This window comes from Myotis yumanensis, unplaced genomic scaffold, assembly GCF_028538775.1.
Source record: "Myotis yumanensis isolate MYYU_CA2020_CCGP unplaced genomic scaffold, mMyoYum1.0.hap1 SCAF_15, whole genome shotgun sequence".
NCBI classification, from domain to species: Eukaryota; Metazoa; Chordata; class Mammalia; order Chiroptera; family Vespertilionidae; genus Myotis; species Myotis yumanensis.
The window spans coordinates 34,297,026-34,316,785 of NW_027223766.1; the positions used below are offsets into that span (position 1 = coordinate 34,297,026).

The window sequence follows — 19,760 nt, forward strand, 5'->3', positions numbered from 1 at the left end:
TGTGGACCTCTGCCCTCTTGATATAATTACCTCTCAAAGGATCCAACTCCCAATACCATCATCTGAATTTGGAGGGAACAGATTCAGACCATGGCACCTATGAAGGCTAAGAAACTTTTTTTTTTTTTTTTTTTGTAACCACAGACATTAACTGTAGGTCCCTCAGTTATTCTCCAAATTTGAGACTTGGGCACTGAGATAATGGAATATAAATGATTTGCCACAAATACATAAATACAACAATAAGAAACAAATGCAAGTTAAGGATATGTCACATAACATTAGATTTAGCACCAAAGAAAAGCACATTGTTTTTATCACAAATAAGAGTTCTTAATTCTGTTAAACATATTAACATATTCAATAACTTTTAAGTTGAAATGTGATTAAGAATTGGGCTGGGGCCGAACTGGTTTGGTTCAGTGGATAGAGCGTCAGCCTGCGGACTCAAGGGTCCCAGGTTCGATTCCGGTCCAGGGCATGTACCTTGGTTGCGGGCACATCCCCAGTAGGGGGCGTGCGGGAGGCAGCTGATCGCTCTCTCTCATCGATGTTTCTAGCTCTCTGTCCCTCTCCCTTCTTCTCTGTAAAAAAATCAATAAAGTATATTTAAAAAAAAAAAAGAATTGGGCTGGGGGTGATTTGTTTGTTTGGGAGTGCCTCTATTTGCTACATCTCAGAAGAGTGTATAATTTAAGTACTGACTGCAGAGGTTTTTCTATACCAGTTCAGTGAAGGGTCAACTTTGCGAATCTTGTCTCAGGGCATATTTCCAGCATTTGGAATTTTGCATATTTTTCATTAAATGGTTGTGCAAAGTCTGAAGCTTTTTAAATGTCAGTGTTTTCATCACGATTATAAAACACTTTACACATGTATTATTGTAAATATGTCCTTCATCACTTTTCTTAGGAAGTTATAGACTTCCCTCTCAAAATATCTTTGAATGTTGACTGTAGTCTCATTTGTCTGAGATGCTTGAAGGTGAAATAGAGTTTAATTCACAAGGTCTTTTCTAGCTGCATGATTCAATATTCCACAACCTTTGTAAGCTCGTTGCTAAGGTAATAAGATTCTCAAGAGGCTTCTTAACATTAAGAATCAGCAAAACTGCAAGTTTCACAGGTCACTTTCTTTTAACCTACACAGTTTCTCTGTGAGGTATTTGAATTACAGTGTCAACTGTTGTCAAGTCAGAGATTGATCAATGGGAATTTCTATGTCACTTTAAGGCCAAATGTTAGTCTTTGGCTGGAAATCTGATTGAATTTAAAATTAAAGTTTATTACTTTAGGCATCAAGGATCAAAGTTACTTGGTCACTAAAAAAAAAAATAAAAAAAAAAGGTGTTGAAGGAGTCCTGTTGTACAAATTTCAGCCACTGTCATTTAAACCTGTATTTTCAATTTTGTTCTCGGCTCACTGCAGGAGAGCCTTCTGAGTAGTCTTCTTATATTTCCTCTAATCTCCCATTCTCACTTATTTTAGCACCTCTTCCTCAGCTTCTGATTTCTTTGCCTCCACAGCAGGCAAGAGAAAGAGCAGAACCAGTTGCTATCCCCTGAGCGCCAACCTCTGACTCTGCAAATGGCTACTCACCCTGTTTCTTCCAAATTTAGTTGTGAAGAGTGCATAGTATTTACCTGATTTCCAATAGAGGCAACCCTTGTTAAAGGAATCTCAACCCCATTGTATGTTCTAAATATTTATATTAGAAATGAAATCAAGTATCAGTAGGCTGCTAACTAAATTATTTGTGTGTGTGTGTGTGTGTGTTGTACGGAGATTTCAGTGGTAAATTATATTGTATCAGGGACACTGCAGGTAACAAATGGCACCTTCGCACTGGGTGTGTATGGGCAGAGCTGAAGGAAGTTAACAAGGGGCAATACAATATTCCTGACTGGTAGGGAGTCTCTATCACCCTCAGGAATGAGAACCACAGCTCTCAGAGGGCAGCTGTAAGGAGAGGAAGCCTGAAATAAACTTGACTTTCAGTAAAGGGTGATCCAGCAGAGAAGGAATTGGGGGTGGGGGGGGGTGGGGAATTCCCTTACTGCACTCTTCTCCTGACCTCCTGCCAAGGCCACCTCTTTCCTGACCACCCATTGCACACACAGGAAATCAGGTAGCGTAGTAGCCTATTATGGATCCTTGTGGGTCAGCCTTTACCCCTACCCTTGGGGCAGGGCAGAAAAGGATTCAGAATGGTTCTTGAAGGGAAAACAGAAAATACTCACCACACAAATCCTACAATAATGATACAACTATAAAATTTAAACTATTCAAAAGTTGTAACTGTGTCATTCTATGATTTCCTGTCTGTGTTGTTCTGTATATCTACACAAATTTTAGATGGCTTATATTGCTTACTAGTAGAACCACAAGCTTCTGTACGCTAATTCTTCATTGCATTTCTTCCTTCTTTGTATATTCCACAACTATTCTTGGCTTAAGAACTCATATTCTGGAACCATACCATCTGGGTTCAGATCTATTTCTCCCACTTAAAATGTGAGACTCTGGGCAAGCTATCTCATTGGGTCCTCATAAGGCTGTGTGCAAGTGGCATAGCAGCCCCTTAGGGAAAATGCAGGGACTTGAGACAACTGGTGTTGTTAGGAGAGAAGCCAAAAGAAGTGGTCGAGTGTCATTGTGCCACCTTTCATTCATTAGAAGCTAGTCACTAATGCTGACCAAAGAGAGAAGTTGAGTCCACCTTCTGATAAGAGGAACAGTAAAGAATTTACAGACATGATTTAAAACCACCAAAGAACCCTCTGAGGGCAAGATACAAACATAATGCTTCATCACTCCCAAGTGCTGTTTGAATTTCAGCAAAACAAAAACTCTCACATAACAGCCATCCAAATTAGAAAATCCACATCAATACAACACTACCAAATACTTCAAGGACTCCATTCAAATTTCTGTATCCAAAAATGTCTCTTTTTCCTTCCTTGTCAGGATTCAATCCATGGAACTTTATTGAATTTGCTTGTCATGTCTCTTTCATTTCACTCAATTTGGATGCATTTTTTTCAGGTTTTCCCTGGTCTGTCATGACCATGACAGTTTTAGAAGTACAAGCCTTTCATCCTGTAATATGACTCTTAATCTGGGTCTGTCCAATCCTTCTTCATACACAGACTTAGAACATTCATTCTAGGCAAAAAATGATGTTCATCATCTTAGTGCATCATGCACTAAGTGCATTATACAATGGTAGGATATTCTACACCGGTTATGTGATCCTTATAAAATTAGTGTCTCCTGGGTTTTCCCATGGTAACATCACCATTTTCACCCTTGTGATTGATAGGTGTTTTACAGAAAGGTAATCCAAAATTATGTCAATATCTTGTTTTTGTTTGTTTTATTTCTTTCTTATTTTCTCAAATCATTATTACTTTTAATAAATTTTTTCTTGATTTCAGAGAGGAAGGAAGAGGGAGAGAGAGATAGAAGAGGATGAGAGAGAATCATCGATTGGCTCCTCCTGCACGCTCCATACTGGGGGTTGAGCCCACAACCCTGGCATGTGCCCTAACTGGGAACCCTCCAGGTTCATAAGTTGATGCTTAACCACTGATCAACACTGATTGGGCTCAAATTATTATTTTCAATTTATCTTTATTGTTGAAAGTATTACAGATGTCCCTTTTTTCTCCACTCACCTCCCTCCTACCTACCCCCACCCCCTCCCTGGGCCTTCACCACACTAGTATCTTGCTTTTTATCAAACATTCATCCTAAATCCAAAATCACTATGATGGCTGCCAAAGGTGGATTTTCATTTTTAACTATTATTCTATATGGAGACCGAGTTTTCTCTTCTCTCCTGTTTATTTATATCAATATGGATTTATGAATTTAAATTGTATTCAATTAGTAGTAATCTGTCATTACATTTGTTGTTTAAACTGCCTCAGAATGGCGGTAGAGTCCCTCAAGTTTGTTGATACCATCATTCTTCAAGCATGTTGCTGTTCTTTGACAGAACAAGGTGTTCCAGTCTCATCTAGTTCATCTCAGAAGCAGCCTTCCTGGTTCCTTTTAGTGAGAAATCATATTGAGGTCAAGATCTGGGCATTCAATGTATTTGTTTGTATAGGGATATATTGCTTTTAGGACTCTTAGTGGATATAGCTAGAAAATGCACATACATATATGTGTGTGTGTATTTTGATATATGTGTGTATTTATATATACATACTCATATCTACATCTATTTATCATCTTTTTATCTATCTATATTTATATTTTAAACATGAGTTTCCAACAGTTCACCCAATTTTAGTTCAACCACCTCAGTATTCTTTGTAGCCTTCCCTTTTTCCACATCCCCTTACTGATAGTGAAACGTTTGGCTACCATTATTATTTTTTAAAATATATTTTTATTGATTTTAGAGAGGAAGGGAAAGGGAGAGATATAGAAATAGCAATGATGAGAGAGAATCATTGATCAGCTGCCTCCTGCATGCTCCCTATTGGAGACTGATTCCACAACCTTGGCATGCGCCCTGACCAGGAATTGAGCCATGACCTCCTGGTTCAACCACTGACCCACACCGGTCAGGCTGCCTACCCTTATTTTTAATGCATTTGTGATTTGCTCAATTCCTTCATGTATAATTAATTCCCCAACATTACTGGCTGCCTCCTTGGCCTTACTTCTACTTGCTTGGCTCTCAGCCACACCATCACCTACTTGACCTCAAGATGTCTTCAACCCCTGGTACCACCATCACTGCCTCTGCTATAGGCTGAAAATTTGTGTCTCTATAAAATTCATATCTTGAAACCTAACCCTCAATGTGTTGCTATTTTGGGAAAATACATATGTACAAGGTGGAGCAAAAGTAGGTTTACAGTTGTTCATATGTAAAATAATACGATAATTAGTAAATAATAATGTAAGAATAAACTTTGTCTCACATACTCACAACTGTAAACCTACTTTTGCCTCACTCTGTACGTATGTGTGTATGGATGAGTATGTACACATTACAGACAGAAAATCTGAATTGTTTACAAATATATATTTTTATTCATTTTTAAAGAGAGAGGAAAGGACAGGGGTAGATAGAAACATCGATGAGAGAGGAAGTTATCGATTGGGTGCCTCCTGCATGGTCTGGGGATCAAGCCTGCCAGAACCTACAAGCTCTTAGTTTCTGGGTCATAATCAACCTCTGAGCCACACCAGCTTCATAACTGTTCTGTTAGGAACAGTGACAATAGCTCTGATAACCTCAGTTTCCCCTAATTCTGAGAAATACACTATTTCCTACATCCTTTTATCAAGACAATCCATAAGAGCAGCAAAAAAAATCAATAATAATAATAATATCAGATAATTTTCATCCTTTTCTCTGAAATAGCTATATAGTGTGTACATATACGAACTAAACTGGATGTATGGATATCCAATGCCTGAAGCCCTTGGAAAGTGACTCTAATCTATTTTTACAGAAATTGAAAAAGAAAGTTGTGGAGATCCTGGTACACCTTTATATGGAATTAGAGAAGGCGATGGATTTTCTAATCGTGATGTTTTAAGGTTCGAATGCCAGTTTGGGTTTGAATTAATTGGAGAAAAATCCATTGTTTGTCAAGAGAATAACCAATGGTCTGCAAACATACCCATCTGTATCTGTGAGTACCAAATGCTTTCTTCCAGATAGCATATGTTACCCTGTCCTTGCATATAATTGTTTCTGTAATTAATTTCAAAGAGCTGGAACCGTGTAATTATTTTTGAATGAGTAGCACTTTGTGATACTATCTTTAACAAATGTGTTTATGCCAAATTATAAATTTCATTACAGATTTAAATAAAGTTAACAAAGTTTACTTGGTAATTGCAAAGTATCTATTACATGTTCTCATAACACTTTATTGGTGGCACTTTATACTTTATAGATAGCATACTTATTATGGAAATTATACATCTGAACTAATTCTAATAAACTCATTTATTTTCACAAGATTGTATATGCTTAGTTGCAAACACATATAAAATATTTAAAGCTTATATTTTGTGTATAATGCTTTAACTTATTTTTGCTTGTAGATGCTCACATTAATGCATATTTATGTGCCATTTATTTATATTGCACAGAATAAAATTCATTAATGTTTATGAAATATAGCATGCTTGGATTAAAATAATGTTATTTTCAAATACATTAAAATGTTCCAATGTAACTGCAACAAAAATATAATCTGTATTGTATACTGAGGCACATTTAGGTTCAATTAAATACTGTCTTCATTACCAACAAATACAACTTGCCAGGTGTGATTGCAATATTAAAAATTTTGAATTTTAATTTTGAATATCCCCAAATGAAAGCATGTAAGCCAATAATCATTAAAGTAAAAGTAATTTTTCTAGTTTTTAAATATGGCTTTTCATCTGTATTCAACTTACAATGTTAATGCTTTTTATTTATGAAATCCTGTATTTCCTGCAAAGACATTAGCACAAACCTTACTTCAATATTTCCTGGTTTAAAAAAAAAGACCTACATTTTATCTGATTATAATATATGCTTTAAAATACATTTTCTATTGTTGGAAATGTTGATTATTTAACATTTTAAAATTATTTAACACTTTCAAAAGTGTAAGTGAACTGTTAAAGTGAATACAGGCCAAATATTTCCTAATATATATGTATATGTATATTACATAGTAAAAAAAAAAAAATACAAAAATACAGAAACTAACAAATAGGCATTGCTGTTTCTCATTATAGTGTTCTAGATACATATTGCCATGATAACTTATCTTACATTTCAGTAAAATGGGTATTTTTAAAATCTGGCAGAAATTTCCCTAGTTACAGTATATTTGTATTGTTCTTTGGGAAATTTAGGAGAGGAAGATTGCACAGGCCCTCCTAAGTGGAACTTTTTCAGTTTAGGGACAATGTTCATTTTTAATCACGATCACCTTAGGAAGTTCCTGTTGTGAGAGAATAAAACACATTAGGATAGTTTGATTCAATTATGTCGACAGCATCTAAAGCTTAGTAATATTTCAAAAGACTTTAACTTGAAGATCTTTAGTTCTAGGTATTCTTTCAAGGAGATAATGTTGGTGTAATATTGGATACTCATATTAATGTAATATATCACATAAAAATGATAATATTATATAGCTTTAAAAAATGATAAAATGCATTTAATAAAATACTTAAAATATGCTAACTAAAACAAATTTTAAAACTTTGGAAATGTATTTTCACTATTTTAAAGAAAATTAAATCTTTCATCCTGATATATGTGACAATATTTTTCTTATATACCAACAATAGGTAATTTAAAAGTGTAATTGGAAGAGAATTTATTCACAAAATAAAGTTATAAAAACATAGAAAGAATCCTTACATAAAACCAAATACCTCATAGAAAAAAAAAATATCAACTTGTTAGAGAAGGAAATAATGAAAAAAATAAACACCATATTCCTGAATGAGAAGACCTTATATTAAATATGTGAATTATATAGAAATTGCTTTGAAATTTCAATTAAAATTTCTAATATAAATTTTTGGCAAATTTGACCTAATGTATTGACATACAGATAGATTTTTAAAACAGGCCAGAATATATGTTTATGTAGATACCAAATTTATGTGGATAATAAAGATGTTTATGTGGATACTATAGCATTTTATTACCATAAAATCAGTGTGGTACTCACAGACATATAACACTGGGTCAAAGGAAGTCACATAAAAATGGAATCTATAATAACAAAAGTATAATATGCTAATTAAACCGGACAGCCGAATGACCTTCCGTGTCTCCTTCCAGATGACCTTCTGGACAAAGCCGGGACTGCAAGGGCCAAGCCCCTTGCACGAATTTCGTGCGTCGGGCCTCTAGTCTAATATAATTAAAGATTTAGACTATAGTAGCCCCCCTTATCTGAAGGATGGTATGTTCCAAGGTCTCTCAGTGGATGCATGAAACAATGGGCTGTATCAAATGCTATATATATATACTGTCTTTTATACATACACTAGAGGCCTGGTGCACAGGATTCATGCACTAGTGAGGAGTGTGGCCTGCGGGGATTGGCCTGCTATGGGAGCACTGCTCATCCCAGTCAGCCAAGCGGTGCTCCCACTGTGGGAGCACACTGACCACCAGGGGGCAGCTCCTGTATTGAGTGTCTGTCTCCTGGTGGTCAGTGCACATCATAGCGATTGGTCGACCGGTTGTTCTGGTCATTCCGCTGTTCGCTCGCTGGGCTTTTATTATATAGGATAGCTATGATAAGGTTTAATCAATCAATTAGGCAAAACAAGAGATAAAAATCTCTCTATATAAAAGCCTAAGTGACCAAACCACCGAACGACCAAACGACTGGTCGACCGGTCGCTATGATGCGCACTCACCACCAGGGGGCAGACGCTCAATGCAGGAGCTGCCCCCTGGTGGTCAGTGTGTTCCCATAGCCAACCTCACACGGCGGGCCAACCTCCCGCGGTCCCTTCCCCTGGCCAACCCCCCAGATCAGCCCTGATGAGGATGGGGGGGAAGCCAGCCAATCTCCTGCAGTCCCCCCCTACCCCCCGCCGACCAACCTCTTATGGTCCCTTCTTCCATTTGGCCCCAATGGAGGGGGCCTGGCTGGCCAACCTCTCACGACCCCTCCCCCAGCCAGCCCCCCCCCCCCCCATCAGCCCCGATCGCCAGACAGGCCAAGGGACCCCACCTGTGCATGAATTTGTGCACCAGGCCTCTAGTAACTAATAATAAAATAGAAAAGTGGTCACATATAATTGCATGTGATAAAAGTAAATGTAGTCTCTCCCTCAAAATATTGTATTGTACTCACCTTTTCACTTACAGAAAGCACTTTATGGCTTCTCTTTGGCGTATCTGAATTGCCAGCATCACTACTCTTGTGCTTTGGGTTACTTATTAAGTGGGATAAGGGCCACTTGAACACAAGCACTATGATACTAATTCCTAGACAATGTATCTGATAACCAAGAAGTCTAGTAAGTGACTAATGGGTGGGTAGCATATACCAGTGTGGATAGCTGGACAAAGGATGATTCACATCCCTGGCTGGATGGACCAGCACTGATGAGATTTCATGAAGTTACTCATAGTGACCCACAATTTAATATTTATAGATTGTTTACTTCCGGAATTTTTCATTTAATATTTTCAAACCAAGATTGGCTGTGGATAATGGAAACCTGGAAAATGAAACCTAGGATACGGGGGCTACTATGTTATATAGACTTCTACCTATCTTTCTGATGAGAATAGAGTGGTAGATTTTGGACAGCTCTTGCTCCAGGTGGGGATCATTTAGATCAGAGATTGACAAACTAAGGACTGTGGTCAAATCTAGCCTGAATCCTGGTTTTGTAAATAAAGTTTTGTGGGACCATAACCACTTACTTTCACTTACCTGTTGTTCATGGCTGCTTTCCTGTTTGCAGGGGCAGAGTTAAGTAGTTACAAAGGAGACCATGTGGATTGTCTAGGCGATGCATTTACTATCTGTCCCTTCACAGAAAAAGTTTGCTGACCCTTAATTTAGATCAAGGCTATAGAATCAATGATTTCAGGATGTGAAAAGCAAACAAGAAGTGATAGGGAATTGTAGTGCATTAGAGAAGTTAGAACTCCAGATTTTTTCCCCTCGAGTGTGAAATATGATGAATTTAAAGGTGATTTTATTTTATTTTTTTAGGCATAAGAAAAGAATAAACCAAACACATTTGCAGTCTGGATTCAGTCCAGTGGTTCTGTTTCCAAGTCTTGGTTTTAACTTCTAACATAATTACATACGGAAAAAGCAAATTGAAATTAAATAGTATATATAAAAACGATAAATTTTATAATTTATATATTTTGATTATTCTTTTTACATATTTTACATAAACTACATACATTTAGATATAAATTAATCTTTTTTATTTCTGTAGAGAGATAGAAATTGGTCATTTTTCTATCAAATAAGAAAGGTAAAATAGTCACACCCTTTTACGCTGGTAGGGGTATTGTACTTACTAATATATTTGTTACATTTCAGTATAAATTAATACAACTTTTCTAGGCAGAAATTTAGCAAACTATTTTGAGGCATTTTTACCCTTTGTATATAAAATTTGGTGCAAAATTGTATGAATTCAATGTTGTTAAATACATGTAATAAAAACTGGAAGAGAATGCATCATTATATTAACTGATTTCCTCTGTGTGATCACTTACTTTTCTATTTTTTTTAATCCTCCTTTTGCTTTCTAAATATTCTACGTGAACCTTTAAGTCAGATGTTTTTAAAAGTTAAAAAAAGGAAACTGGAGGTGGGTAGGTACTTCAACTTAGTATGGTGTGAGAGTTTACTTGTTTTTCCAGTGTTAGCCACAGGGGTGGCAATTATAAAAGTTAATGAATTTCCTTATCTGTGTTATAAACTATCAGAGCATCCCTTGATCATGGTAGGAATGAAACCCACCAATACCGCTCTTATTCCAAGTTTTCTCTGGGCTACATCATCCCATTTCTATTAATAGTCACATAATATTTTGTTGTCTTCAATTATTTCATAAGCATATTGCTTTCTATGGTATCTCAAAATATTTCTCTAACATTATTTTTAAGTACAGGACCAAACTTGCACAGCATTCTAATACAAACATCATAAATGTCTAAATAAATAGCTGTTATTGTTCCAATTATATTTTTTGTGCATATTTTAGCATACAGTCATCTAAAATACTAGTTGCCATTTCTGATATGTAAAAAGGTAACCTTTATTTTCTGTCTTATAAGATATTTTAAATTGTTAGTATTTTTCAGGCTGTAATTGATTATCATGATTGTAGCCTATAAGGTAAAATATGGCTTTTTAACATTTATTTTTTTTATAATCTTCTTTTCACAGTCCCTTGCCTCTCTAACTTCACTGCGCCGATGGGAACAGTCCTTTCTCCTGATTACCCGGAAGGATATGGAAATAATCTAAACTGCATCTGGACAATCATCTCTGACCCAGGGAGTCGGATCCACCTTTCTTTCAATGACTTTGATCTGGAATCTCAGTTTGACTTCCTTGCTGTTAAAGACGGTGACTCCCCAGACTCCCCGATTCTCGGAACCTTCACCGGGGCTGAGGTGCCCTCCCATCTTACCAGTAACAGTCATATCCTGCGGCTGGAATTTCAAGCTGACCACTCAATGTCAGGGCGTGGCTTCAACATCACCTACAACAGTAAGTTCATGTTTTCCATATGACATATTTCTGCAAAGCTGAGCTAGACAGGAATCATGCAAACCAGCTCTCTTCTTCCATTGATGAGGAAACTTGAGCAAGTTATACACATACTGGGGCCAGGGATGTTCATTTGGTCCTGATTGCCGACCATGTTTTACTCCCTACTGTGTATGAGAGGCCTGCTATTAAGGGAATATGTTTCAAATATTGTTATATCAGCCAGTATGTTCACTTATTTTATTAAGTCTTATAAGCATAACCTCAAACCTACTATATATCACAAGTTTTGCTCTGTTATTGAAAGGGAGATAGAACTTTTCTTGAAATATTTATAAACTAGTAGGAGACATTAACAAATAATAACAGCCCAGAATTATAGTCCCAAAGACAAATTCACATGGCAGGAAGCAACACGACGAAGGATTAGTTTAGGGGCAGTGGTGATACTTTGCTCATCAGGCCATTCTAAATGTTAAATGAGATAATACCATTTCTAAAGCTCCTATCATAGTGCCTAAAACATGGTAATTACAAAGAGTTATCTCTTTTCCCTTTTTCTAGTTGACAGAAAATAGGTGACATATGGTAAATGATAAAGAACTTGGAAGACCTTCATGTTGGATAGAAACATTTCACTTAATTCCCACAATGAGACGATTCCTTCATTCCAAACAGTGGCTCATAAGAAAAGTCTGCAATGGTATAGAGTTAACCTGTTCTGTATTCACATTTGTTGGAATTCTGACTAGCTTTTACTGAAAATTTTAGCATAGACTGAGCCTAATAGTGTCCAGAAATAAGCAGAAACAGTTCTATTTTGAAATCTTATGAAACTAATATTTTGAAGCCATCACTACTATTGCACATTACAGATTGGGCAGAGGAGAGCCTCCAATTTTTATTTATTTATTTTTTAAATAAAGGCTTTTCTAGATATAAACATAACTTTTTTAAAATCACTTTTTCTCACCCCAGGTACACAAATGATTCTCTCATACTGTTTGTTTTTGTTTGCTGTTCTTAAGCATTTGGGCATAACGAGTGTCCTGATCCTGGAATACCAATCAACGCAAGGCGGTTTGGGGACAACTTTCAATTGGGAAGTTCGATTTCAGTCATTTGTGAAGAAGGATTTATTAAAACCCAGGGAACGGAAACAATTACATGTATTCTCATGGATGGAAAAGTGATGTGGAGTGGACCAATTCCAAGATGTGGAGGTAAGCACAATGGCCAATGAAAAATATAACGCCATCATGATTATGCCCTAGAGACCATAATAGGAAATGCATTGTTCTGCCAGAACTGTTGTGGTCTTTTTCTTGAAATATGAGTTTTATACATTATACATATAGTAATTAAATAAATTATACTTTTAATTTTCTATGTTAAAATAATTTTTAGAAACATTTTAGAAGTTTCCTTTAAAAAGAGCTCTTAGGAAAAGATTCACATTAATGAATGGTAAATATTGATTGCTTGTGCAAATTCTCTTTAGTATACTTTATAGTTATAGTAATTTATATTACACTTTATATAGTTCTATTCATTATTTTTTAGTACTTTAACCATTCTTAGTATAAACTTACTTAATTTTCAAAAATGTGCTATTATTAATTACAATAAATTATGCTAATGCAACCATTATTTAAAATTTATAATTTTTGTAGGCATAGTTTGCTATTTTTTTCAATTTAATTGGCCCAATAAAATGTAGTCAAGAAAGTTCAGGGCAATCTATATGTGTTATATATAATGTTTGGAAGTATATATCTTTGAATATATATACTCATATAAAGTCATAAATTATATTAGTAAGAATGAAGGATGATCATAGGTAAAAATAAAATACTTCAAGTATATATAAGGTATATCAATTTAGGATCTATAGGAATATGGGTGGGGGCTTTATTTAAGAATTATCACAGTAGGAATTAACATCCTAAATTCTACTATTTTCCTTCCACTTTAGTACTTAAAAGTTATAAATCTATTTTATTAAAAAAGGTATAGTAAAGCTTTTACTAAGATATTGATGAACTATAACCAAAAAGCACCTTTTAATAAATCACCCTGTAATGATTAGGTGATAATATTTTAATGTTTTCTTCTTTTTCTTGCTTTCTCAATTTTTATTTTTACCTGTGCCCAAATTAACAATGCAACCTGTGTGTTCTCAGTTCCTAGCTGATAAATTGAGAATATTCAATATGTACTATTCAGAAGTATAGCAGACTTAATTGAGTAATACAGCCTTTATCTATAAATGCTGAGTTTCATTGAATGAACATTTCATAATGTCTCATGATGAAGTAATCCCGACATGCGATTATATTTTCCTATTAGCCCCTTTAATTTCCTCCCTCCTTTTCTAATGCCTTTCTCATTTTTAATACCTGCGGTGCGGGAAGGGGCAAACAAGATGACTTCACTGTTCTCCAAACCTCAAATGTTATAGGCTTATAGTAGGGGCTGCCTTGCCAAGGTGCATTTTGTTTTACAAACATAATGGATTTTCACAATAAAGGACTGAAATAAAAAGGGAAAATGGAAAACAATGTTTAATTTTGCTCAACATACTTTGCCCCTTAATTCATTTCTTATTTTAGCACAGTTCCTGAACCAGACTTGGGGAAATCAGTCAGGAAAGCCTACTTTAGTATTTGAAGGAAAAGTGAGAGGAGGAAGAAAGGCGTTTCAGGCAGAAGGAATAGCACTGGTTCCATGTGACTGGAGTGGAGAACCGGGGTTTGATGAGTAACCAGGGGGGTCAGGAGTATGACCTGCTTCATAAACAACGCTAAGCAGATTCAGAATTATCCTGTGGGAAGCCATTTCAGCTCAGCCTTCTCCCTCCCCACACTGGGAGCTGTTTACAGACCCAGTGGACAGGCACAGAGACCACCTCCAGGTCTTTGCTGAGGCTTGTTGCCTAACTTGAGTGTTGGTTGGGAGCTGCTTGGTGCCTGGCTGCACGGAGAAGTACAAATAATGAGGTTGATACAACAAATCATTTTATGAATTGCTGCTTAATATGAGAAAGCAATTTCAGTGATCATTTTCACTGTGAAAAACTAATGGTATTAAACTTTTAAAAATAAGTAAAACAAAATATTTAGAACTATCATTGGTCCTAGGCCAGTAGGGCCCTCAGAAATCCTAACAAGAACTTGATGAAAGTTTCTGAAGGAAAAGAATCTTTTTCTTCTGCATGTGAGTGAAGTTACACGCAGTTGGCTGACCTGCCAAGTTCTAGATCGAACACTGAGGTAGGGACATCACTCAGGATAAGGTTGAAGCCGAAAAGGCAGAATCATGGTGGGCTGGAAGCGCTCTTACCACGGCACCCGCCAGCGTACCTGCCATATTCCAGGCCGTGTTTGGAGCCCGTTTCCTCCCAATAAAGCAGACTGCTGTCAACTCCTATATAAATAAGAGGAGTTTCATTTCTTAGATTCTAATTAAGGATTGTAAGGAATTCCTTTAGTTTTGCTTCAGTTCTACTTAGGTACTAGCAACAAAAGCTTGAGATTAGTTGAGGAAAGCTTCTTTTTCACTGTTTTCTTTTTCTTTTTTTATAAATCACCCCTTCCCCCTTCGCCATTCCCCAGCCTTCCTCACAGCAACTTTCACTTCCATTGAGAACTATGTCTGGGAGCTCTCTGCCTGTTTTCTTGGTTCTTCAGGTGGTCCATATATTGACAGAAAAGGTTTGCTTATCATTTATTATAGTTTTTCATTTAAAGCACTATCACTGCCTCCAATACATGCTTAATGTTTTTGCTAAAACTTTTTATTATCATTATATAGAATATTTTATATAAATAAAATACATATTTACTTGTTCTGATTAAGGCAAATACATTTCTACTTACATTTGATTATCTTTACACAAAACATTCCAAAATCAAATGCATCATTAGGAGTTGCATATGTGGCCCTGTCTGGTAGGCTGCACTGAAAGGTGTGGGCTCCATTCCCAGCCAGGGCACATGTGGGAGGCAACCGACTGATGTTTCTCTCTCCCTCTCCCTTCTTCTCTGTCTTGAATCAATGAAAAACATATCATCGGATGAGGATTTTAAAAAAAAAAGTTGCTTATGTGTATGGATTGCTGTGTGTTGAAGTTAAAAAGTAGGAATTTGTTTGTTTTAATTGGAATTTATAGAGCAAGGGAGATCAGTATAAAATGTTTTCATAAGGAAATCCAAGGCTTCAACCCACTCAAATATCGCCCTCTTCCTACAGTTCCTCTCTATCTCAATTATCTAGAAATTTAGACATATTCCCAAATTAGTGATTCACTCATGTCAACCAGTCTTCAACCTTAAAACTGTGGAAAATCTTTGAGAAAAGTGAAAGGAAACTTTTTATTTGCCCTAGTCTTTTAATAAGGATTGTTTAGACCAAAGGGAAATATGAAATCGTAATATGTTTCAGTTCTATGATCCCACAGCTAAACTTAGATTAATTTCAGATTGTTGAACAGAATTGGGTTATGTTTTTATTCACTGACCTGAAGTTCAACAATTGATGTGAAACTAAGGCTAGATTTAGCCTATCTTTGTTAAAATTTTAATCTTTCTCTAGAATGGGTTGATCAAATTTTCTCATGAGAATCAAAGATTAGCTGTTTATTAAAGCCTTATGATATTTCCGTTTTGCTAATGGAAAACAAAATACATGAATCACTGTACTCAGCATTGAAATCACTGACTTTGAATTCCACAGTCAGCCTCACTGAGGCTAGTGACAACCAAGGACCCTATCATGCTTGGACTGTGGCCTAAACATAACTGGCTCTATCTGGGGCCAGTCTCTGCATGGTGTCCCCTTCAAAGATACATCCCAGAACCATGAAGAATGGTGTAGATGGTTATCAAGATCTCCTGGCACAGGGATTTTCGTGATGTACCACCTAGGACATTTCCTAAAAATCTCTCTCCACTAAAGTCTCCCACTCATCGCAGCTGCATAAACACGCTTCCTTTCTTGCTTGGTAGTCTCATCATGGCCCTGCTGCCCTTACATGCATCTATTTTTCTCTTCAACACAGTCCATGCCCCCTGCTGGGCACCTGTGAGCCTCCTCACTAAATCCAGAAAGTGAAATTTGTCTCTTTACAACTTTCTCCCTTGGAATTCTTCTTAACACTCCCTTCTCTTTCTCAGAATATGGACAGGATTACTTTCAGCAGCCTTTGAGGGCACTGCCAGGCTCACCCAGATTGCGTTTTTCAAAGTCCCTTCTACCAGCCTAGGTTCTGGGACATTTTGAAAAGGGAGGAAAGATGCATGACATAATCACATTTAGTTTTATTTCTTTTTTTACCTGTATATGTGTATAGTGTCTGTATGTCCTGACACACGGATAAAACGCTGCTTTCACTTTATTCTATTTGTCAAGGGAGTAGTGGGCAACTAGATTTTCTTTACTGCACCAAGTGAAGCACACTGGAGCCACTCCTGACCCTCAAATCTTGGAATCCTTTTATCAATAAGGAAAATCCCAGAAGATTTCTAGTCACTGGAATTTTCCTTGTGACCAGAACTGCTATATAAAAGGCAAAATTTTAGGTAAAATATTTGACCCACTCAGAGAGGCCTTCTTATTGGACTTTGGGAACCCCATTGGTTTTTGCCACCTACACTTTGCCTGAACAAAGGCCAATCCAAAGAGCTGAGACTGCCTTATTATCTAACCTCAAATGAGCTTAGCATCCTTATTTGGGCTTCTTTCTTCATTGTCTCTTTTTACCATTTTTAGTTTTAAATCTGTATTTTGAGGCTTTCTTTCTTAAGTACAGCCACAGTTCAATCCTTTTTCTCAGCTCTGGTTTGCTTCACTGGATTGATGACTTCCTTTGTAGGAGAGCTTGAGTCTGTGGTTATTTTGTGAATTGGCCAGAAGTCCACCCTGCCATGAACTTGTTACAGGTGTTGTTTCTGATCCTCCCATCAGTTCCTAACTTTTCCTAGTGAATGTCTAGCTTTTAACCATTTCTGAGTTTACCTTAAATTCCAAACATATCATCCCAACAAGTTTCACTGAGCTCAAATTTCTCTGAGTGTTTATTCCCCCATATGGTGAGGCTGACTGCCATTAGGAAGAGGTTTTGATGGGTCTGAGTCCACAGAGAGCGCCTGCTGCCCAATGCTGTAGATCAGGAGTCTGGACCTCAGATGCTTACACTAGCAGGGCAGTAACAGAAACTCATTCGGTGAGTGAATGAAGCAGTTTACCTACCTAAGTGTGAGGTGTGATTTCTCACTTTTTATAGAGACATAGTTATAAGTAAATATTTTTCTGTTTAACAATAATAACAATAATTAATAATATTAGAAGGATATCATTGACAACTGACAAGTATTCTCATTAGCCCATTTAGCCCCTCATGAACAGTAGGAAAGGGCATGTTATAAAAAGGAAATGGCTTGATTTAGTGATTACTAAGGTGACTTTACTTGGAAATTCAACAGCAGTCACTAATCCCTGGGGGAGTGTGATAGGCTAAAAGAGTGAGTAGAAGCCATAGACTCTTTCCCTTTTGAGAAAACATCCCAATGTTCCAAGAATTTGGTTGTACTTCGAACTTTCATAAGAACCATTCTCCAGAGAGTTATTTCATGGAAAGTCTTTTGAGTTTCTCCTTTTTGTAAATTTGTGTAACACTCCTCAAGGCTGATCCTCTAGCTTCTAGAGTCTAGCTGGCACACCCTACCCTGAACTGTGCATTCTCCCCAAATTGTCATTTCAATCTCAGAGTAAGTCTCTACTATAGCCTTTGGGTTTGCATTGCTATTCTGCTGGTATCTGATTTCTTTCCACCATTTGGCAATACAATATTTACCAATAATTTAGTTGCCAATGTTGCTCAGTTGAGTAGTTTGACTTGATTCAGGCAGACTCAGGAACTATAGTTATTCAAGAAGCATTAACAAATAATGAAGATTTTTACTTTGTTTTTTCTTTAGAATTAGAATAGAATAGTTTTATACAGTGCGGTAAACAGATGACTTATCTTTCCTAGCCATCTCTTCCCTTATTTTGGCATTCAAAGTAGCTGATATTTGTAAAAATCATCATCATCATCATCATCATCATCATCATCATCTTTCTCTCTCATAATTGTACACACAATTCTCTCATAATGAAACTGTTCTTCTCAGTTTTATGTCCTTACTCATATGTATTCAGAAACTTTCCTCCATACTTAACCCTCAGGTTAACATAAGACCTACCCAATCCACTGTACTCTGCCCCCAGGGAAAATTAGTTAATCCATCCTAATAGTTTTCAGTTAAGATTCTGCCTCCTTGGAAGCTTGGTAAATACAATCTTTTACCCATTATGAGAAATTATACATTGTCTTAAAAACAAAAAGAGAGACATCAAGTTTTTGACACTTATTTTCAAGCTAACCTCTGAGTTGTATTTCTATTTTATAAATGGCTGCTTCTGTATTTGCCAGTAATAAACCAACCAATGCATCCCAAAAGAACTTGAAAGAGATACCATTCCATGAGACTCAGAACAAAACACAGAAGTTCTCTTCCTAGGTGTCAGAGAGCACTAAGTCATCTAGAACTTTTTGATTTAAAAAGCAAGACAGTTGGACATAAATTGTCTCCTACCTCCATTTCAGTCACAGAAGAAAACTGTTTCTGGGTGTAAGGATTTATTATTTATTGGTGAATGTCATTTTTAATACTACTAAACTTTACTCCTACAGACTGAAAGATGAGAAGGATTTATTTGCAGACCAAAAATGAGAGTTGGGTTAAAATGCATTTATTATTTTGTTATAAAATCTGAACTGAATACCATTTACCTTTTTTAAAATGAAATGTCTCTTAATAATTTAAAGCTATAAAATTATTCAACTATTCATGGGAAAAGAAGTTACACAAGTCTAAAAGTTGTATATGTTCTTTTAATATTTTATTTTATTTATTTTAATTTATTTTTATACATTTTTATTGATTTCAGAGAGGAAGGGAGACGGTGAGAGAGATAGAAGCATCAATGATGAGAGAGAATCTTTGAACAGCTGCCTTCTGCATGCCCCCAACTGGGGATCAAGCCTGCAACCTGTGCATGTGCCCTTGACTGGAATCAAACCTGGGACCCTTCGTTCACAGACCAATGCTCTAGCCGCTGAGACAAACCAGCTAGGGCAGTTGTATACTTCTTAAATTTCATTTTATTAAATATACTATGCAGGCTCATTTATTTTCTCTTCCTGGTTTCTCCTCATGTCTTTAATCTCTGCTAGTGTGTGTTGTAGAGCTAGCTCATGGATGTTTTTTCTTCTCTATTTCCACTTACTCTATTAGTACTTTTTATCCAGTCTTCAACTTTAAGTAACATTCCTGTACCCATGTCTCTCAAATTTAAATCTCCAGGTTAGTACTCTTCCCTGACTCATATATTTGGCTTCCTACTCAAAGTGTCCACGTAGGCTCCTCAAACTTATTCTGTCAGAAATTGATCTGATCGCCC

General features: G+C 36.4%; 1 protein-coding gene across 2 annotated transcripts in view; it reads left to right on the forward strand.

Moving 5' to 3' along the window:
* The window catches only part of CSMD3 (CUB and Sushi multiple domains 3), an 857,474-nt gene that overhangs the window by 501,341 nt on the left and 336,373 nt on the right, over positions 1-19,760 (forward strand). For both annotated transcript variants that reach the window (XM_070391936.1, XM_070391937.1), the window contains 3 exons: positions 5,478-5,660; positions 10,929-11,255; positions 12,284-12,478. In XM_070391936.1, the coding sequence (XP_070248037.1) occupies positions 5,478-5,660; positions 10,929-11,255; positions 12,284-12,478 (705 nt within the window). The remainder of the gene's footprint in view (positions 1-5,477; positions 5,661-10,928; positions 11,256-12,283; positions 12,479-19,760) is intronic.